The sequence below is a fragment of the Perognathus longimembris genome, chromosome 13 (genome assembly GCF_023159225.1).
Source record: "Perognathus longimembris pacificus isolate PPM17 chromosome 13, ASM2315922v1, whole genome shotgun sequence".
Lineage (NCBI taxonomy): Eukaryota > Metazoa > Chordata > Mammalia > Rodentia > Heteromyidae > Perognathus > Perognathus longimembris.
In genome coordinates this window covers 19292275-19315130 of record NC_063173.1, presented here as the reverse complement: position 1 = coordinate 19315130, position 22856 = coordinate 19292275, and the positions used below count along the sequence as shown (strand labels likewise).

General features: G+C 49.0%; 1 protein-coding gene across 1 annotated transcript in view; it reads left to right on the top strand.

Moving 5' to 3' along the window:
• Positions 1-824: 824 nt before the first annotated feature.
• Dkk3 (dickkopf WNT signaling pathway inhibitor 3) overlaps positions 825-22856 on the top strand; it is a 33080-nt gene continuing 11048 nt past the window's right edge. Inside the window, exons 1-3 of the mRNA XM_048360730.1 lie at positions 825-1101; positions 7144-7281; positions 8703-8786. Of these exons, the coding sequence (XP_048216687.1) occupies positions 877-1101; positions 7144-7281; positions 8703-8786 (447 nt within the window). The 5' untranslated portion in view covers positions 825-876. The remainder of the gene's footprint in view (positions 1102-7143; positions 7282-8702; positions 8787-22856) is intronic.

Here is a 22856-nt window from a genome sequence, read left to right as displayed (position 1 = left end):
CCAGCCTGTGAAGGTTGAGGGGCTGGGACTCCACCCCGCAGGTTGGCGAGGTCAGCTGGAGTCAGCAAGGTGCCACTCCGGAAAGCTATGACCCCAGCCAGCAGCCTGGGGTGTGGCGGGGTAGGGGGTGGGGGGCACGGAGCGGAGGGTGGCTTCCTGTGGGCATTCAAGTCGGGAAGAGTGGGCTTGGCCCCTCTCGCGGGGCGCGGGCGCCGCACGGGCTGCGGGTTCGCCCTCTCGGTGCCGCATCCTGCTGGGCTTCCGCACTCGCCGCGAGCGCTGCGCTCTCGGTGGCGGATCCAGCCGGGGGTCGGGTCCCGGTGGGGTGAGAGGCAGCGGCGAGGGCGGGGATGGCCGCCGGGCTTGGTCCCGCTGGGAAGGGCGCTGGACTGGTGGCAAGCTGACCTCTGCTCTGCCCACCCAGGTTGGGGGCGCAAGGAGAAGTTTGGGGGCGGGCTGGGGTTCCCAGCAGGACGGTTGAGTTCCGACCTCGTCGAACCTCGCACGGGAGGTGGGATGAGCAGGGGTGGGGGCGCCTATCAGTGTTGGGGTGCTTGGTTCTTGGGCTCGGCAGTGGGGGTGCACCCCCAGGCAAAGAGCAGAGCTCCCTCTAGGTACTAGAATGAGGGGTGCAGACAGGATCAGGGTGCGGAGCTGGGGTGGTAGTGTTGGGGGTGGGGGTGGGTGGAGACTCCAGGGTCCGGGAGTTGCTGAGTGTGGGACGCGCGCTGGGTTTCTCGGGATCTGGGGGCGGGGTTGGGGGGAGAGGGGCGCCGGGGAGGCGGGCGTCGGGGCGGAGTCGGCGAGGGGGGTGGTCCCCGCGCCTCCGACTGTGTTCCGGGACACACAGGCGGTGGCGGCCGGCGCGGAGCAGACATGCCGCGGCCCGGGGGTCCCCTGCTGTGCCTGCTGCTGGCCGTGGCGGTCCCCACCGCCCCCGCGCCCGCTCCCACCACCGCTCCCGAGGCGACTTCGGCTCCGGTGGAGTCGGGCCCGGCTCTCAGCTACCCGCAGGAGGAGGCCACCCTCAACGAGATGTTCCGCGAGGTTGAGGAACTGATGGAGGACACGCAGCACAAACTGCGCAGCGCGGTGGAGGAGGTGAGGGCGCCCTGACCGCGCGGGGGATCAGGAAGGGTAAAGCGGGGCGTCGAGCAGCAGGCCTGGGGGCGGGGAGTGGGGGAAGCAGGGGGCTCCGTGCACTGGCCACGGGGACCTGGCGTGGCGCCAAGCACCTGGGAAGGGCGCGGCCCTAGAGAGACCTGAGCGCAACACGGGACAAGCCTTTCCCCCCACCTCTTGTTGGTTTTTCCTCTTGGCCCAGAGGTCTGGATCACAGCTAGTCCTGGAAGGGTTTGGGCTGGACCCTCCTTGGGTAGCAGGGGTCACCATCTATCTGCCCGTAGGCTGCGGGTCATCCAGCCTCCCTTGCCTTAGAGCATGCACTTGGCTATCCCCTATTGGAAACTGCTTGCAAGGCCCCTGGTGTTCCCCACGCTGTAGTTTTGCAGAAAGGCCAGGCAGCTCCAGGCAGTTCCCAGGTGCTAGCGTGTCCCTTGGGCATTGAGCCTGCACCATCTTCCCAAGATACAGGATGTGGTGTGGAGACAAAGAGACAGAGTCCTGAGCTTTGCTGGCAGACAGTCTGACTTGTCTGGCTTCTTACAGCAGCGCAGAAAAAGGAAGTTGGGACTCCTAAATCGCAGGCTACATAAATCATCAGATGATAGTGGGTGAGCCTGAGAGGCAACTCTGGCCCCACCCAAGAGGGCTCAGGCACCCCCTCTGTTGCTTGCTAGCAAGGCACACTGGCAAGTCATTTAGCATCCTGATCTTGAGCTTCCTGTAAGGAATTACATGCTATAATAAAGTGCGAGCACCTAGTGAATAATAGGTAGCTGTTGTTACCTGGTACTCCGGTACTTTTGAAAGCTTTGTCTGACTTCTTCCTTCATCACCCGGCTTCAAAACACTGTGGATGACGGGGCTGGGGATATAGCCTAGCGGCAAGAGTGCCTGCCTCGGATACACGAGGCCCTAGGTTCGATTCCCCAGCACCACATATACAGAAAACGGCCAGAAGCGGCGCTGTGGCTCAAGTGGCAGAGTGCTAGCCTTGAGCGGGAAGAAGCCAGGGACAGTGCTCAGGCCCTGAGTCCAAGGCCCAGGACTGGCAAAAAAAAAAAACAAAAAACCCACTGTGGATGGCATTGTGTTCAGTCCCCTAAGATGGACCCCAAACATGGAGAAAGCGGTCTGGGCCCTCCTGACTCAGGTGTAGCAAGCTGTCCCTGGAACCTGGTCTGGGCAGGCATGGCCATAGTTGGGACCAGCTGGCTAGCACCTGTTGGGGGGAGGGGAAGCTGGCTATCCCAGTGAAGGAATCAGCTGGGGTCTCCACATTCCTGGCATCTTTAATTTGGTACATACACCCTTGGGCTGGGGGAAGTGCTGGCTCTTGTCTACTGGGAAGGGTTGCTTTCTCCTCAGCTTTGTGTTACCTTATGTCCTCTAAAGGCCAGGCTGGTGGAGATGTCAGTGAAGGGCACCCTGGATTGGGAGGCAGTGACATGGGCAGCTATACCTGGATATCCACTGGACAGATCCCATCCCCCACTGCTGTCAGTTTCCTGAGATGACAAAGTCATGGTGACTGGGAATATACCTAAAGGATGAGGACAATCAGATCTCCTGAATCTGTCAGCTTCAAATGAAAATGATCTTTCTGGTGATCCTTCTGGTTCTAGGGTAGGTTCTAGGGCAGGTCTCTGCCTTCCTAATCTGGGTTCTAGAACTTTTCCTGCAGCACACAGATTCCCAGTAAGACTAAAAGTCACCCCATGCTTTTCTTTAGTGAGGCAATGCCCACTACCATTCAGAAAGTTTGCAACATGATCTGGGATCTGAGCTCCTGATGAAGACTGGGCCTCTTCAGCTTCTTCATTGGTCAGAACGCTTTGGGGGTCCAGTGAGACCATGACTTCTCTGTGGGAGGTATCCCTGGGGAATTTGTCGTTGTTCCATCCTCTTCCTTTCCTGTTGCAGCTCTGCTGACCTTGTGCATATCCAACTGTCACACATCTGTTCTCATCAACAGTCATTTATCAAGGAGTATCTTATTGGACTGTAGGGACAGGATGAGATTGAACTCTTTCATAGAAGAAGCATGGGTGGGGAGGGGATTTCCTCCATCCAGTCCCAAGTCTATCATTTACTAGTGATAGAATCCAGGGCCCAAAATGGAGAAAGTATCCTCATTTCAGGAAAAGGGAGAATTGGAAGTGCATGTGAGTAAAGCAAGTTGTCCTATAATTTAGGAATAAAACAGATGTAATACAAGTTTCTTGATTTGGAGACACTTCCCACTAGACAGTAAATATCTTTCCTGTCATATCAACAGTAATACTACTAGCATCTCATGGATTCTCAATGGCATGTTTTAATTATCTCAACGTACTAAGAATTAATTTTTGAACATAAAAATACCTTTTAAGAATATCTTTGGGCTGGGGATATAGCCTAGTGGCAAGAGTGCCTGCCTCGGATACACGAGGCCCTAGGTTCGATTCCCCAGCACCACATATACAGAAAACGGCCAGAAGCGGCGCTGTGGCTCAAGTGGCAGAGTGCTAGCCTTGAGCGGGAAGAAGCCAGGGACAGTGCTCAGGCCCTGAGTCCAAGGCCCAGGACTGGCCAAAAAAAAAAAAAAAAAAAAAAAGAATATCTTTAAGGGCTGGGGATGTGGCCTAGTGGCAAGAGTGCTTGCCTCGTATACATGAGGCCCTGGGTTCGATTCCCCAGCACCACATATACAGAAAATGGCCAGAAGTGGCGCTGTGGCTCTAGTGGCAGAATGCTAGCCTTGAGCAAGAAGCCAGGGACAGGGCTCAGGCCCTGAGTCCAAGCCCCAGGACTGGCAAAAAAAAAAAAAAAAAAAAAAAAAAAAAAAGAAAGAATATCTTTAAAAATAGAGTAGATGTAGTCAGTAGGTTGCCTATAGTCCCAGTACTTAGGAAGACCCTTGCCCTGCCCCCCCACAAACAATAAAAATCAAGAAGCTTTCAGAAAGGCCCTTAAGTCTCATAAACAGAAAGAATAGTTTCTACTTAGTTGTTGTCCAAGGAAATTTTTTTTAAAGCCTGAAGCAGATGCATTAATTGTTTACATAGCTGCATCATGAGTCTGCTTTCAAGTAACTTCCTGGTATTTTATTTATTCCAGCTGCCTCAAGCTGTTGATGTCTCTTAAGGGAAAAGACAAAGTAGTTTTACTTGTAGGATCATTATTAGGAAAAGCAAGTCTTCCAGTGGCTTCAGCCTGAGATGCTTCTATTTTCCTGCTTTATTATGCTATATACTTCCAATTAATGCATGTGGAGGAGGCTTGATCCACCTTTCTCTCTCACCCTCACTGCCTCATCTTTAGCTGGTACATTTTAGCATGTTCTTATGGCCTCACTGAGTTTAGGGGAACCCCATCACCCAGCTGGTGTTTCTATCTGTCTAGTTCTTCCTACTGCCCCCCCCCCTTTAACAGACACAGCTTTAACCAACCCTAAATACCATTTTAAGCAACACTCACATTCTTCCTCTATGAAATAACTATGGCTTCAGGCTTAAGTTTCTCTTGCTAGTGGCTGTCGTGGTTGTGGCTGAACTTTCCATTGTAAACTGTACTTTTAGCTCACAGTGCCACTGAAAAACTCTGAGCTCATTCTGTTCAAACAACCACTGGCTGAGATGGAGAGGCTTTGCAGGCTGTGGGCTGAGCCCCTAGCAAACTGAAGGAGGTGGGGGTGTGTGTCAGTTATCTGAAAACCAAACTGTACAGTAACATTCCCGCAGGAATTTTTAAAGCATTGAAATATCTTTTTCCTCCTTTGGAAGAGACCTGCTGGGATATCTTTTGTTTCCTCTTTTCTATTGCTAAACATGTAAGGGTCTCTTGCTTGAAAAGATAAGTCATTTCATGCCTAGCCTTTCTCCTATCCCTTTCTTTCTTCTCCATTTTTTTTTGGGGGGGGGAAGAGATTCTTTAAGCCAATGCTATCTACTGCATGTCCCCCGCCCCCTTTCTGGCAAACTATGTCTTCCAAAACTGCTTTCCTGCAGGCACTAGTATGCACGCAGCTACATTTTACATGTCAACCATGTGACAAGTATTGTGCTAACACTTAGATTTCCTGTTCCATAATTCTTTTATCCACTCAACAAAGCCTTACCCACATTTTACAAATAGCAAGCTGAGATTTAGAGGGATTTGGTATCATGCCCAGGGTCACATGGACACTTTGGAACAGAGCCATAACTTGGACTCATCTTCTCTGAGTCCAGAACCTCCCTACCATTGTGCCTTCCTCTAATGCTGGAGGCAACTGCCTACGTAATCCCTCTGTGTGCTAAACTTGTTTGGAGCCTTGCTGCCTAGACGGTCTCTCCCTAAATATGCCTCTCTTCTCCTATACCAATCCAAACCAGTGCCCTGACTCTTTTCTCTTGCTTCCCTGCTCCCTCAATTGTTTCCCAAGTAGTCCAAAACTTATTGTAGCTCCCTGTTGCCCATAGCAGCCTTCTTATCTGGGGGGAGGTGGAGAGGAGGGAAATCTTAAGAATTACCTGAGAAAACTGGTATTTGGAGTACCATCAACAGGAATTACAATTTGACAGGTCAGGGAAGAAATCCAGATAAATATTTTTTTTAATTATAGGCATGACTTTGAAGTCTCCATTTGGTTGAGAAGCAGATGAACATCTCTGCTTTGGGACTGCCCTTGGAGTTGCCTGTTGAAACCTCTGTACTCCATCAGACACCATTTCCTCCTGCTCCTAGCGAGGGCCCTCTACCTAATCAAGGAGCAATGAGAGGCTCCTCTAATACTTAAGGGAGTAAAAGACATATAAAAATACCTTTTGAGGATTCGTTTTAAGGAATAAAAATAGAGTCTTAGATGGTAATATTGGAAAACTGCCAGTCATCAACTAGAATTCACTGTACTTTGTAGTTGAAATTGCTAGAGAGAGTATCTGATTTGCACACTATTCTATGATGTGGCCTGCCTTCAGGCCCATTCAGCTATGAATGGGTCACATTGTCACCTGCCCACTTGGGAGGGCTAAGGCAGGGTGATGAATCTGGAAGGGCAAGTTGGGCCCTGAAGCATGTTGACTGGTAGGTCTGATATAGATATCAAAGAGACTCATGAGATTGGAAGATTTGAGGACAAGACCTCAGAAATCTGAAACAGAGAAGGACAGACAAATGTTCAAGGAGAGTCAGATAGGGCATGGATCCTGGGAACTAGTCTACTGGTGTTATAGAAGGGTCTCTAGGCATGGTGGGAAAGGAGACATCCTATGGCCATATCTGCACAGAGATACAGCCCTATCTTAGTTTGCGCCCCCCTGTTCCCTGATCACCATTACCATCAGACCCTGCAACAAAGATGTGGGAACAAATCATTTATTATTCCCACTAGCAAGAAGTGGGAGCATCATGTAGAAAGGGAATCAAAAGTATGCCCACCCACATGTTACTGCTATAGATGGGTTATTTCTATAGAAAGATTACTGCTATAAGCAATGGGCAATCTCACTTGGGGCCAATAGAGAGAGACTGCAAACTCTAATTGTCTTGGGAGGGGAGGGGAAAAAAAAAGAGTTCTTATCCCTGGAACCTGTTATTGGAGCCTGGGCAAGATGAGCACATGTGTGGGGCCAGAGAATATCCTTGGAGAGACACAGAGGTGATTGCTGGCATGAATTGGTTGCAGATAATCTCCAGATTAGGCTTCTAGGAGATGGTCAAAGCACCAATGGCACCTGCATAAATGACTGCTTTATGAAGTATGTTCAAATTCAACTTTACCTTCCACTGGGAGTCTTGGGAATCCAACTAGCCTCCCAGAGCTTCAGTTTCCCCATTTATAAAATGGAGGCTTCAACACCCAGCTCCTGTGGGAGGTTGTCAGATATAAGGGTGGAAATGCACATGAAACATTTGATATGAGGTCTTGTCCTAATGCCTACTTAGTGGCACACCCCCCCCCTTTGTAGTTGTAGACAATGCAAAGAGAGATGGTGCTTTTTTCCTAATGGACCCTCAGTAACTAAATAATTTTTCTCATTAACTTCCTTGACTTAACAGATGGAGGCAGAAGAAGCTGCTGCTAAAACGACATCGGAAGTGAACGTGGCAAGCTTACCCCCCAACTATCACAATGAGAGCAGCATGGATACCAAGGTTGGGAACAATACCATCCATGTGCATCAAGAAATTTACAAGGTAAGCAAGGTCCTGACCTGTACTTCCCTTTTCCCACTGTCAGACCACTGAGGGCTTATTTCTGTGTTTCATCAACAAGTCACAAATTCAAATGCATATGATAAAATAGATTAAGAACCAGAGAGAAAAAGGATGCGATTTAAAAGAGATAGATGTGTATCAGGAACCTAAATTGCTTTTGCATTTGGTACTTACCTCTAGGCTTCCCAACATTTCAAGGAAAATGTATCTCAGGTTTCTATGGGTGTCTCAGGAGGGGTTGAAATAAACACCAATTATGGTGAAAGGCTTCTCACTGTTTCCTTAGAAATAACTCAAGTGTGTGCACTCTACTTTCAGAAAGGAAGCCTTCTGTTGCCACAAGATTCAACATTTATTCATTTGTTGGTTGTTGATTTGACATTCTATAACAGTATTTTTTCCAGTCCACCACCTGTCTCAATGTCTCTTGGACCCAGATCTTATGTGAGGAACAAGCAGATTTATTCCTAAACTGGCCTGATGAAGAACTTTACAAATCTAGAGTAGCAGAGTACTAGTTTACCCCTACTCTGATATATTTCTAGTGTGTTTTGGCAGAACATAGAGAGAGTACTAAGTCAGTCATCTCATGAAGAGAATCACAAATACTCAGGGTCATTGCTGGAGGCCTTAGTGTTGACCTGCCGTTGTGAATTTCCAGTTCCGAGTCTCATGATTAAAGCTGAGAGGGACCTTATAAATGAGGTGGAAATGAGAAATCAGTGAAAAGGAATGGCCTTCCAGGTAACATACTAGATGTGGTTGGCAACAAAGCAAGGGCTTTGTGAACACCATCTCTGACTCCCTGGTCCACTCTCATGATTAGACCTGGCCTTAGCAAAGGGCAGGGGTGGCCTGGTTCCACACCATGCTTACTTAGCCTGAGGTGTCTCTACCTGGTTCAGAATCAGAGACAGATAACAGGCAGATGCGTGGGACAGGGCTCCATTTTTCAGTCTTTAGAAGCATGAGGCTGCTGTGGCCAAGACCCATCTGCCTCTCATGAGGACATTCCACTCCACACCCAGACCTGAAACTTGTCAGAACACAAGATGACACGGAGTGTCAAGTGATGAGCCCCAAGAATAGCAAAAATAGCTGTGTTGTTGAGAAGTTGCTAAGGTATCAAGGCAAGCGCACTGAGTGCTGTCCTCCGTCACCTCATTCTTCCTCGTGACCACCCAGTGAGGCAGGCTGTGTTAACACCTCCTGGCACTGCACCAAGGGGGAGCTGTGCACCCCTCCGTGCTGGTGGAGCTCAGAGGAAGGGGGTGGACAGCCTGGCTTGCACGCTCTTGCTTCAGGAAATGAAAACCAACCAAAAAAAAAATACCTTGTGGTATTTTCCTAGAGTTCCAGAGCTCCTTCATTTTACACTTTCTGTCTCTGTTCTACTGCAGATAACCAACAACCAGACTGGGCAGATGGTCATTTCAGAGACAATCAGTACATCCGTGGGAGATGAAGAAGGCAAAAGGAACCATGTAAGTTGACATCTCCAGGCTCCTAGGCCTTGTGTAACTTGCCCTGGAGGATGGGGGTGGAGAAGGGAGCAGACTCCCATGGACCCTCTTGTTTCTGCCCAGATTCCTCATTACTCCATTTCTGAACCCACACGCAGTCTGGTAACAAGCTATGTTTCTAGGCACCGGCTATCAGAAGCCACAAAGATATTAAACCCACGTGTCTTTGCATCTTAGCTTTGAAAGAGATCAAGCAAGTGCTGGGTAAATAGATTGGGGCTCTAGTAGCAGAGCTGGTAGGTACATCAGCTAATGAATTGACAAAGGCTCTGGGATAGCCCTCCCCCTGTGTCATCCCAAATCTGACCAGGTGGTTTGAGAGCAAGGGTGCCTTAAATGGAATCCAGGTGTTTAAAGAGGGAAAAAGACTGCCTGTTGGTCCAAGCGGTGGGCTCTGGTCCCAACGCTGTTGCTGGTTGCCTGGGGATTTTATAGGATTATAAAAATCTCACAGTTGGCAAGAAAGAAAAAGGGGGAAAAATAAGGCCAAGGATTTGGAGATAACTCTTTCAGAGTCATTGGTCTAGTCTTTCCCTTTCAGGTTTAGAATAAAAGTAACTCACACCTGTAATCCTAGCAATTCAGGAGATTGTGATCTGGAGGATTATAGTTTGAGGCCATCCTGGGCAGAAAAGTTCACTAGATTCCATCTCCCCAAAACACAGCAAAAAGTAAGGATGATGGCATGGCTCAAGTGATAGAGAGACAGCCTAGCAAATGTGAGGCCTGAAGTTCAAATCCTAGTTAATGTGTGAACACTCTTGGGTCTTTGTCAGCTTTCCTGCTGTGCATGGGTGCTATGCCCACATGAACCCCGGTTTTGGGTCTCACCCAGGAAATTTTCATGTGCCCACAACCTCACATTCATGCACCTGGTGGCAGGTACATAAGCACAGTATCCTTGTGCAGCCTATAATCAGATTCCTGGGATGTAATAGACCCAGAGTGCAGAAGACTCTGGCAGAGCACCAGATCCACGAGACCTAGAAAGACAGGGACTTGTCACGTTTTTCTTGAGTTCTGCTCAGGCCCTGGGGATGTGAGCTCAGTGAAGTTTTCTATGAGAATAAATGCAATTTTGACTGCCTAGAAGGAAGGCCCGAGGATCTGACACTTGACTAACTGATGTCTGGTGCTTTTGAAAACTAATTTTATTTACTTTTTGTTTATGTGGTACCAAGGAATCAAACCTATGGGCCTCACGCATGTTAGGCAAGCACTCGACTGCTAAGCCACATTCCCAGCCCCCATGTCTGGCTTGTTAACAACAGACTCTAGGCTTTTCAAGCTATCCACTGGAAGGATGTCTTGTGGCAGCGATGGTATGTCACAGCAGCCCATGTTAAAGTGGTCTATCAAAGGCCAGGGAGGTGAGATCTAGGGTCTACAGCATTCTCCATCCAATCACACTTTGGGCTTCTTGTTGCCCAACATTGAACCAGGGCCCAGGTACCATCTTTGCAAAGGCACAGAGCTCCTTTATCCAGGCAGGAAAGCAATAAAAAGTGTCATGGCTTGTCACCACTATCCCTCTCCATAGTTTTGCAATTTAATCATTTTTACAGCTGGCTCTGAACACCACTTCGCAGGACAGAAAGCATCTTTTAATGGGAAAAGGGAGATTTATCACTCTAAAGGCAGAATCATATACTGTTCAAAACCTTCCGATACCATTAACAGAGGCTAAATCTGGAGGATTTAAAATTCCCCAAGTGGATCCCTTTAAAAGTAATTACCAAGAACCCTGCACTTGCCTTTCTTTAAATGCTAGTATGTGTGTTACTAGGTATGGTAACTTGAGGCTGCGTATGGAAAGTTACAGACAGTAACACTATCTGCCTGTCTAGAAACTGCAGTCTGTGCAAGGCACTGGTCTGTTTTTACACTCAAGTGTGAGGGGGAGAGGAGCCCCACCGCTTGTTATTTCTCCTGAGTGCACAGGGTGGTGCTGATGTGGAGGGAAGTCTCAGAGGGAGCATTTGTGCTGAGTCTCACAGTGGCCCCTTCATAGGGCAGCGGGTGGCTGACCTATTGTGCCACCTTTGTATGGGGATTAGGGGGACGTGGGGCCTTGGAAGCTGGAGAGTGGACGGGCCATTGTGCATGCATAGGAAGCTTTATTTATAGAAGAGTTTGGCTCACTGAGCCAGGGTGCCCTTTCAAAAGGAGCGGACTTTTCTATCCGGGTGAGGCTCCCTTTGATTCAAATCTAGCTTCCAGTGACAGAGCTTCACAAGTCCTACATTTGTTTTCTTTCTGGTTTTACCTTTGAAGGTGATAATAACTGAGTGAGTTTATTTTTCCACCTTAACACCTCTGGTTTGTAGCTATAGGTTCATTCAGTCCAACCAATCTCTCTCCCTCTCTCTCCTCTTCTCTCTCTTTCCTTTCCCACTTCTTTCTCCTTTTTCTCCCTCTCTCCACTCCCCCTCCTCTCACTTTCGATCCTTTTCTTTCTTTCCCCTCCTCCTCGGTACTGGAGCTGAACTTAGGGTCTGGGCACTGTCTCTTAGGTTTTTTTCTTGCTCAAGGCTGGCACTCCACTCCTCTTGAGTCACAGCTCCATTCTCTGGCCTTTGAATGGTTATTTGGAGATAAGTTCTCAGAGACCTTCCTTCTAGGACCTTCTAGGACTGGCTTCATGCTCTAATTTTCTGATCTCAGCCTCCTGAGTAACTGGGATTACAGGCATGAACCACAGGTTTCCTCCTGAGTAGCTAGGATTACAGGCATGAGCCACTGGTGTCTGACTGGTCTGCATTTTTGAAGCCATTGGGGGACCTATTTTACTACCAGAAACATCCAGGCCATAGACATTTCAGTGCCCCAGTGGCTTCTTTGTTCCAGAGTGCCTAGTGCTGACAGCGCCTTTTAGGCTGTAGATAGTGGGGCTGAAGGCTTTGCCCATGCAGGGCTTTCCCTGCTGTGATGATATTTGTGTTGGAAGCTGAGGAGAGAGGGACGTTAACTGTGACACAACTCTTGGGAGTTGTTTGCTCTTTCTCTTTTTCAGTGATAGTGGTGGCGATGGGGTGCACGTGTGTGTGTGCGCTTGCACGCGCACGCATGTTTATTGACACAGAGGAAGATGAATCAAGTAACCTGCTCAGGCCTTGCAGTTTCCCTGCCCTCAACTTGGTCATATATCACAGAGGAAAGATGCCCTGATTACTGCTGCTGCTGTCTTTTCAAGATAATGGAAGGCCAGAGAGTACTTAACTTACTGTCCATCCCCTGGGGGGGGGGGGGGTCATTTTAACAGTTGCCCTAGGGGAAGACTTAGGCCTTTTGGAGAGACACAGTTTCTAGGAGGATCTACCTCCAGTGGCGTCCTGCCAGGATAGCTAAGCCAAGGGAAATGCCACTCTTCCTTCAGTCAGTCTTGAGGCAGAATGGAGAAGTTTGAACAAGGCATGAGGCAGACCTAGGTTCGAGTCCTGATATAATCCTAACAGACTTTCCCCTTAGGGGTACTGGTGGCTTTATCTACCAAATGGAGCTGATAATCTCCCTTTCACAAGGCCAGGGCAAGTTTTACAAAAGCTCCTTTGTGTGGGGATCATTAATATCGAAAACTAATTAAAACCAGGCTCTAATTGGCTTCTGCCCTGGTTCCTAGCAACTTTCTGCAAAAAGGAATTGGGATGGAAGCTGAGGCTCTGTGCTAGGCCTGCTGTGTCCCTCTCCCCTGGTGCTGTGGCTCTGGGCTTCATTCCCTTCTGTGCCTCTGCCTCCACCTCGAAGTACAAGCCTTGCCTGAAGCTACATGCTCCTAATCACGAGCTGACTCATCTAGCTGGGACCATGTGTCTGGGGAAGAAATGGGAATGCAAACAAAGGAAGGCAGGAAGGGCAGGTCACCACGCATGACCAGAGAAGTGGCTGCGGGTCAGGTACTAACAGGTTGGAGGCTGAGGTCCCAGGTGGCTGGGTACATGTGTGTTTCTATAGATGAAAACAGACCTGCTGTGTAAGGGATGATGGCTCAGTCTGGGGGGGTTTCCAGTTCCATGGTGTTCCCCACTATCACATAAGCCATGTGGAACATTTATGTTTCTAGACGCCTATTTTGAGTTGACTTATGACCAAATATAAGGCCCACATGCCTTCACCTAGTAGAAGAAATGATAGGGGAAGTTGAAGAATGCTACTATTCTGAGAAATGAGTAGGTGAGCTCCCCCCAAATATAGATGCGGTGAATGGGCAATGTATAGGTGGAGGCCTTTCTTTTTGAACCTGGGGTATTATGTTATATACCCTTCCAAAAGGTATTTATTAGCCAAGTCCTGGTGGCTCATGACTAGAACCCTTGCTACTCAGGAGACATGAGATTAAGGATCATAGTTTGAAGCCAGCAGGGCAGGAAAATCCATGAGACTCATATCCCCAATTAAACACCAAAAATCTGGAAGTAGAGGTGTGGCTCAAGTGGTAGAGCACCAACTGTGAGTAAGAAAGCTATGAGAAGGGCTGGGAATATGGCCTAGTGGCAAGAGTGCTTGCCTCCTACACATGAAGCTCTCGGTTTGATTCCCCAGCACCACATATATGGAAAACGGCCAGAAGGGGCGCTGTGGCTCAGGTGGCAGAGTGCTAGCCTTGAGCTAGAAGAAGCCAGGGACGGTGCTCAGGCCCTGAGTCCAAGGCCCAGGACTGGCAAAAGGAAAAAAAAAAAAAGAAAGCTATGAGATTGTGAGGGCCTGAGTTCAAGACACAGTAACAGCACCCCCAATAAAAAGTAATTTATTAAACATACATGATCCCACATCCTATATCAGAATACTATGGAGTTAATCAGTGAGGCTTTGTATCAGCTGGTATCAAAGACTAAAAGGATGTCTTCATCAGAAGCTGGATCAGGAAGAGCTCTGTGAGCCAGGCAAGGAGTGAGGAATCCATGCGGAGCCTGTGTCTGCAGGGCCTTCCCAAGCAAGCCTGCACTTCATAAAATAATAAGCTGCCACGCAATCTCCAGAGGACAAAGCCAGGGGCACGTGGTTAAGATGGCAGACACATGCTTGGGCTTGGCCTGGTCCTGTTGAAGCTTGAGGCCTGAGTTTCCTTTGGGCTGTGGCTGCCAAGCCTGTGCCCTACAGATGCCTGGCTCGAGGCCTGAAAATCTGGAAACTTTGATTTTAGAAGTGGAGCAGCCCGCCTTTACTTAGTGCCAGTTGACTGGCTGGAGAAGCAGCAGTGGTTGGACTTGAAATCATGTTAGACTGATGCAGAACAACTAATTCCTGTGGTCTCAGAGCAGTGGGAGCGTCCCTGATCTCTGCTACCTTGGGTGGACAGCACCCTCCGATCCTGGTTCCAGGAATGCCTCTGCAGTGGAATGTTCTGGAGGTATAAGCCAGGCCACTGCTCAGAGGCCCTTAGCAACATGCCAAAGACACTCCAGGCCTGCTGTCTTCAGGCTGGGGCTGCACCTCAGACTCAGCTGCAGGATCCACTGTGGGCTTTCCCTACAGGAGTTCCTCCACGACTTCCTCCCGCAGAAATCCCTCAAGGCTTCTGGGAGGTCCAGGAGTCAGGGACTCCAGGGCTTCGAGGCTCTAGCCCCCAAGGAGATCTTGTGGTGGCAGTGGTGTTCGAGTCACACCAGCAGTAGGAAGGGCTTCCTGAGAGGTGCCGAGAGAGTTAAGCCCTTTCCTCCAGGATAAGCTGCAGGGGCAGAGGAAGGAGACTGAGTCAGAGAGGGTGAGGAATGTCGGGGAGACGCTTGATGCTTCCAGGAGATGTGCAGTCTGCTCCAGCAGGACAAGCCAGGCTGGCCTCCAAAATCAGCAGGAAGGAAGCTTCTAGTCTGGTCCCATCCCAAGAGACGGATAGGTGGACATGATGGATGGAGGGCCAGCCATCTAAAGACTTGTCCAGATCTCATTGCTCTGTCTAGACCCATGGTTCATTTATAACAAGACACTTTGGTGTGTACTGTGCATTAGAATTTGGAATTCACATTGCCACAGGTTTGAACCCCCACTCTAGGCTGTAATCGGGCATTCCTCTGAGGCCTTCTCTGCAGGAAGATATAGTGACAGCCTAAGGAGTGTGTGTTAGAATCAGGTGATAATGCTCTGGATCAGACATGGTCTAATCCCAGTGCTGGGTAGGCTGGACTGGGAAGATGAGGAGTTCAGCCTGGGCTACACAGCAAGACCTGGGCGAGTGGGGAGGGAGGATGCAACGTATGGGAAATAGTATCTGGTACTTAAGAGATGCTGAGTAAGTGTAAATTACCTTGAGTATAAATTATGCTGAGTTGATTTCCTGGACCCCGTGAGGTAGGATGCAGTTGTTTACTGGATATGAGTGTGATAAATCATCAGAGACATTTATTTTGTTGTCAGGTTAATGTGGCGTCAGATACAGTAACTGAGAACGTTTCTGAAAAGTGGCAGTGGCCAAGGAGCCAGACCAAATAGATGTATGTGTGGAGACGGGCCTTGTGCCAAAGAAAATGAAAGAGTTCATGGAGTTATACAATTATGATTGCAAAATTCACGGGGTCCATTGAAGTCCCCTCCATACAAAATGAAAACACACAGCACACACACACTGCCACCTCACCTCCACACCTGTAGCAGACATTACTAATTGATCTCAGAGTTATTTCCTTGTGAACCCAGATAGTCTCAGCACTTGAGCCCACGTAGTATTACTAAATAATGAACTGGAAAAGAACCATATTTGAAACCCACTTTCCACTCCTCTTAACCTCCCATTTTGTAGATAAGAAAACAGCAGGGCTGGGAATGTGGCCTAGTGGTAGAGTGCTTGCATAGCATGCATGAAGCCCTGGGCTCCATTCCTCAGCACCACATACACAGAAAAAGCCAGAAGTATCACCATGGCTCAAGTGGTAGAGTGCTAGCCTGGAGCAAAAAGAAGCCAGGGACAGTGCTCAGGCCCTGAGTTCAAGCTGCAGGACTGGCAAGAAAAAAAAAAAAGAAAACAGCAATGGGAGGGATATAATCTTCCTCTAGTTTGATGCAGATTTTAATACACAGTGGACCAGGAATTTCCTCTTCCAGGAAGCAGGCGTAGGTGCCCTGGTTTGTCATGACTCAGAGGATTAGCAGCAGGGAAGAGGAGCTGCCCCGTGCTGAGGAAAAGGGTTTTCACAGCCTGGGGCTTTGTGTGGGTGTGGGTGTGATGAGGGGAACAGAAGTTCATAACTTGACAGGAGAATGTTCTAGAAGACTTGGAGCTCCAGTTGGGCGGGGCTTATTATTTATTTCAACATACTGCTATCTTCAGGGTAGGAAAGGTCATGGAAGCTTGCAGCCATAGCTTTGGGTCTCCTTCCCCTGGATTGTAACTTCGATCCTTTATGTGAGCCATTATTGAGCAGCACGGGTCCCCCATGGCTGAATGAAGCAGCAAAGCAGAATCACAAAAGGACAAGCAGGGGAGAGACACACAGGACTCTTGCCTTCTACCTGGGACGCATGGGAGAGGACAGCAGAGGAGAGTGGTTAGGAAATCACACCCTCTCCCTCACCCTCTTTGAGCTTTTAATTGATGACAGCAGACTTGGTGCCACTGCAGAGGAACATTCTCCACCACCCCTGAGGAGCTCTTTAAGTAGGTGACCATGCATCTGCCCAAAGACATTGGCCACTTGACTGACTCATTTCAATGATGCGAATGGAAAATTCAGCCACAGGGAAAGCAGCCAGAATGTTCCATAGACTCATAGTTGAGGGCCTCTGAAATGAGGAGGCAGATACCAGAGGCAGACTGTGTGCTTTTGTATCCTAACCACTGTGTACTCTGCCTGGCCCTCAACTATGAGTTTTCCCTGTGGCTGACATCCCAGGCAAGAGAGTCCCAGGGACTAAAGTGGACAGACGCCAGCAGACCCATCTTTGCCAAGCCTGGCAGGTAGCAGGCCTGGACAGGCTCACCTATACCTGCACGGGTCCCACCAGCAGTTGGCTTTGCCCCCATTACTTCCAGGGTCCTGCGCCTCTTGAGAATATCTCTGGGAATCTCCTTGGCCAGGGAGGTTGTGTTTCCTGCAGCACACTGGCCACGTCCAAGGACTGCAGTCACTCAGCAGGGCTGCAGGCATAGCGGCTCCCCTGCCCCCAGTTTGCCTGGGATTCCCAGGGCAATAGAAGGAAGAGAAACATACCTACTCTGTGCCAGGCACTGTGTGACCATGTCCCATATGGTTTTCCTGTATTCTTGTAGGCCCCTTACTTGCATGTAAGTAGAATAAGCATGGCGGGGGAGGAGTCTGGGCAAGACGGGGGGTACTCACCATCCATGCACAAAGTCTTCTGCTTGAAGTGGAAGCTCCCTGCATTCTCTGTTGGCCCAAGAAGATGAAGCAGAGCCTTGTGGGTCCTGATGAGCAAACCGAGGGCAAATATAGTTGTTGTTGTTTTCCACTACCAAAACCATTAACATAATTGGCTCAACATGAAGTTAGAAAATTCCAGGCTCCCACTTTTCATCCATGCTGTGGAAGAACTTTGTGGGTAGCATTAGGGGGAGAGGAAGAAAAATGGCAAATGCAGAAATAAAAATAATCTGAGGGGTTTGGAACTCACAAGAGGCCCTGGTGAATGCCTGGCGGTGTCTCTTCCCTGCAGCCCTGCCAGGAGCTGTGTTGCTTTCCGTTGCCTTCATCTTTTCCCACCTCTTAATTTTGTTTGCTTATTTTAAAAAGAAGTTGTGGGAACCCTTTGGGATGTTTGTTTTTCCTTGGCAATATGGGGTCTTTAAACTCAGGGCTTTGTGCCGCCAGATAGGAGCTTTACTGCTAAGCCACGCAGGCCCCCAGTCTTTTGAGATAGGGTCTTTTTAAATTGTTTTGTCTGGGTTGGCCTGAATCATGATCCTCCTATTTCTGTATCTTACCATAGCTGGATACCGCTCACACATACTACCATGCCCAGCCTTTTTCTGTTAAGAACAGTGTCTTGCAATTTTTTTTTTGGTACAAGCTAGCCTAGAACCATGATCCTTCTGATCTCAGTCTTCTGTGTGGTTGGAATGACAGGCATGAAACAACTGTACACATCTACTTGTTGACATGGGGTCTAGAGAACTTTTGGCATAGACTGGTTCAGAACTGTGGTCCATCCAGTATTTATCCGCCAAGTAGCTAGGATTATAGGCATGAACCACTGGGTACCCAGCCTTGGGATATATCTTTAAAGAAGGATGATAGGCTGTCAGCCCTGAAAAAGTAGTTCTTATCCTTGAGTATACATCATAATTGCCTCTCTAATCTGCCTGCTCAGAAGCAGAATAAAACAAAGCTGCTTGAAGCTGGGTGCTGGTGGCTCATACCTATAATCCTAGCTACTCAGGAGGCTGAGATCTGAGGATCATCGTTCAAAGCCAGCCCAGGCAAGAAAGTCTGTGAGATTCTATCGCCAGTAAACTAATCTGAAAAAGCCATAAGTGGTGCTGTGACTCAAGTGGTAGAGTGCTAGCCTTGAGCACAGAGAGGCTCAGGGATAGAGCCCAGGCCCAGAGTTCATGCCCCAGGACTGGAAAAGCAAACAAACAAAAAAAGACCAGTGGTAGCTTTGCACTGGTGGTCCAGGCCTATAATTCATAGTAGATAGTAGATACATAGACACATAATAGATAAAGGAGATCTCATCAAGGCAATTTACTTCTGTGCGGAAGGGTACAATACCCAGAGTTAGGCAGACACACTGAATGGAGAAGACTGCTTTGTTTTTATCTTAATACAAAGGGTGTCACTGTCTCTTCTTGTTATTAAGGGTCAAGCTCACATTTTATTGTGGCTACCAATGTAATGGATGTGGCACAAGGAAGTTAGAACTCATTCTGACAGTGAAAACATTCTCATGGAGGGTGTATGTGTGTCTGTTCTTTAACCTGTTTGGTAAGGACTCAGACCCTTGACACAGCTGGCTGGTTACAAATAACACAGCTGATAGTTACAGTCTAAGGTCTAGAAACAAATCATTCTAGGGAAATATTAGTACAAAATGGTGACTGGTGACAAGATTGTTTATCTCACCTAGAGAAAGACAGATACCAGCCAGCCACAGGTCACGCTGACTGCTAGGTGCAGTCAGTAAAGTCACTGGCTTTCTGAGTGTGAGTCTTGGAAAATCTTATAAACACCTGTTGGTCCTTTAAGCCTGAACTTACTCCTCTGTCTTTTTATCCGACTTTGCCTGGGGTAGAGCCTGAAGGCCTGGAGAGCACCAAAGAGAGCTATACCGGCTACCTACTGCAGGGAGTCAAGACAGGAAAGGCTTCTATTTGGAATAGCTATTGTGCTGCTCCTTAAATATGAATCAGCAGGTAGGGGAGGTAAGAGATACTAGAAGCATGGATGGAAATCCAGATTATAGTCAGAAAATTAGGGTGAGACAACTGGATTGTATTTCCTGTCTGGTGAGAGTAGAGAAGGTAGAAGGACATACTCGGGCTCACAGCCTTGGTGAACTTACTAGAGCCCTGCAGATCCATATTCTGGTTCTAACTAGATTCAGACCTCACTCATGTCAGGTTGTCATTCAACTGTGTTAGTACACAACTGTCATCCCAACACTTGAGAGGCTGAGGCAGGAAGATTGTGACTTGGAGGCCAGCCTGGGCTGCCTAGCAAGACCCCACTTTACCTATCCCTCCCTTCCAAAAGCAACATTACCAGTTTGCAGTAGGTGAGAAGCATCTCTTTCCAGTGGCAGGAAAGTTGGGATCCTATCCAGATCATTATCTATTTGGTGTCAGGATCCTAGAGGACAAAACTGGCTGTCTTTAGGTTACTGGTGAACATCAAAGCCAAAGGAGAAGTTACTGAAGGGATACTTCCTGGGTACTGCCTGGTGCAATCCCAGCAGACACTCCAGGGCCCCTACTCCCTGGTCACTCAGGGACACACTTATTTTCCCACTTACTTTCATGCTCTCTCCTTGTCACATTATTTGATTATGCCAGCATCAAAGATGCAGTGTGACCGTTACCAGGGCCTAGAAGGCGGCTGTCTCCTCTAATTATGTGTTGATTGAATTAGCTCAGGGCCTCTTGGGATGTGCCTAGCTAAGGGCTGCATTTGAAGATGCTCACTGGGGCAGCATGGAGCTGGTGGAGAGGGAGGCTGACTGGTGGCTATGGAGGAGCTTTTGAGGGGGAGGGGGAGAGGGTTATCTGTGAGGGCAGCAAAGCTCTCCACTGCCTGCCAGGAAAGCCACTCACGTTTAAGCTTAAGAGAGAACCTCAAATCCCCAGAGCCTTTCTCCCAAACTTCCAACCTCAAGCAGGAGCTAGGCCCGGGAGAGCCCACTCAGGAAACTAAGGTAAACAAGAATGAGGCTGACTCAGTTTCTCTCTGGTCCTTAGCATCTTCTTGGGGACCTAGGATCAGATTTGGTTCCTGGGAAGATCTTAGCTCTCTGCCTATTGCTGGAACATCTCTCTTGGAGTCATCCACGTGACTTTACACTCACGTAGGAATGTCTCCCGTGGGCTACAGTGGAGGCCCAGAGGGGCTTACAGCCTCGAGTGGGCAGTATGGCAAGGCCTGAGGGTCCTGTGTAGAAACAAGAGCCTAGAAGGGTTTTACCTGGTCAGATCTAGCCCACCTTTGTCACCGTTTTGCCTAGCCAGAGGGTGGGCAGAGCTCCTGAGGGTAAGGGGGAGCAGCAGAAGTAAAGTTCACTCCTAGTGGGTGGGAGGAGACCTGAATGGCAGGGGGAGGTCATGGGTGGTCATTCTCATGACTTGTGCTTTTCTCTGTTAGCTTTCTATCCTTGTGATAGTCAGCTCAAAGGAGGAAAGGTTTGTTTGGTCTCATGGTCTCAGAGGTTTGAGCCTGTGGTCAGCTGGCTCCCTTGGGCTGAGGCAGAGCCTCATGGTGGGGGGGGGGTGCTGGAGCAAAGCTGTTCACCTCGTGATAGATGGAAAGTAGAGGAGGGGAGGGGCCTGGGTTCCAATATTTGCGTTAACCAACTTACTTCTTAAAGATGACTGGCAAGCCTGTAACACATGGACCTTTGGGGGAACATTCTACATCCAAATCATAGCACCCTGCCTAGATAGGTGACTTTATCTTTCACTTCTGTTGCCTTGCTTTTTATAACCCACCAGAAAATGCATGAGGGCAGAGGGTCTGGCTAGGAGAAGCAAGGCCACAGGGGCACTGAGCCCATGGCATCTTGCCTTCTGGCCTCTAACTGCTGGCTGATCTAGGTTTAAGAGCCAATTGGTAGCTTCATATCCCAGCTCCATCTCTCAGTAGCTCTGTGTCTTTGGGAAAGTTACCTGGCCTTACTGTGTTTCTGGGTTTTTTTTCCCCATTTGTAAACCAGGAGGTAATAGTCACAGTGTTAAAGAGTTGTTTCAGTGCATACAGTATGGATGGATTTGTTCTGGGGATTCCACACATTGGTATTTAGGATGCAAAGCAGCTCCGGCATAGTTCACAAGAAGTGCAGTGTCAGCGTGGTCTGCTGGGACTATGATGGGTTTCCTATAACTGTTCCCATCCTAGAGCACCAGAGGACCAGCTGGGCATGCAGGTGCCCACATGTAATCCCAGCTACTTGGGAGGTAGAGTAGAAGAATCAGTGTCTAAGACCAGCCCTCGCAACAGCTCACCACGTTATCTGGAAAACAAATCAACAGCAAAAGGATTGGAGTATGGCTCCAGTGGAGGCCTTCAGTTCAACCCTGTACCTGCAACATAGCCTCTAAGTCCAGGCCAGAGTCTGGGGCACCCAGATGTTGTGGGCAGCCCCGCTCAGCCTCCTCCTTTGAGAAGTCAGATCTTTCATGGCACGTGGCGGCCTAAGATCAAGTGGCTCCTTCTGTGGCCACCAGCCTCCCTCCTCATCCTGCTGCCCAAGGCCACTGCCCTGCCTCTCCCAAACACCTGTGGCACTTGCCCTGTTGGTCCACTTGTCATGTCAAATACTGTGTAATGCCAAAATAATGTTTACTGTAAGTCTGTCCTATGCACGAATCGGGATATACTCTACTAAAAATTGCTTATATGAAATTCAAAGACCATTGGCCATCTTGTGTTTTTCTTGGTGACATTTGGCAATCCTACCTGCAGCTCCCAGGATAAGGGATGATGTAATATTGGGGGAGGCGGACAGGACAGGCTCTTTGCTCACACAGGGAGCCATGAGATGTCAGATGAGGTTTATACCTGAACTTATGCCAGTGTCCTGGCCTTCTGCAGGGGGAACATCAAGTGTGCGCCACTGTGCTTGGAGAGGATGGGCTCAGGGCAGGCTCAGTGGTTCCCCTGTGTGCTCTTGGAATGGGGTAAGGGGCTGTGCAGACCCAAAGACTCCCAGTTGGGCACATATGTTTTCAAGAGAAGGTTCCTAGCACTCAAGCTCCAACAATGTGCAGGTGAGCATGGGGTGTTTGGCTGGCAGCCTGTAGCCTGGCAGCAGAGTAAGGTCCCTCAAGAAAGGAGCAGGCTGTTCTGTTGACAACCCCTGCGGGCCCAGCGAGAGGAGGCTGTTCAGGAGCCCCAACCTTGGGGGCTGAAGGAAAAATGGGAGGAGCAAACTCCAAGAAGACTTCACAATCCCAGGCCCTCGTGGGTTGGGAGCACGGTGTGCTTCACACTCCAGCTTGGGGAGCCGGGGTGTGCACCTGTTCCATGGACCCTGAGACTTGGGAGAGGAGGAGTTGGTGGCAGCAGGCCCAGGCAATGCAGGCTTCTGTAGACACTGGCTGGCACTCGAGGATGACAAATGGCTGGCATCAATTCCTACTGGCTCCTACTCAGATTTTTCCAAAGGAGGGACTCTACAACATGTGCCAGGCCAGAACCCTTGGTGGGGTTGCCCCATGGTCCTGAACGGCCAGTCAGTTTTCAACACAGCCTCCAGAAAAGGTTCTAGGCTCCCCGCTGTGTTCTGTGTTTGAGACAGATGTGCATTAATAGCTTCTTGGCTTGGCTCACAGGTCATAAAAGGATCTCCAAGAATGAGAAAGATCTGACCTAGAAATCTCTAGAAGAAAGGGAAGGCCGCTTCGTGCACTTCCCTAGAGCACTACTCTTTACT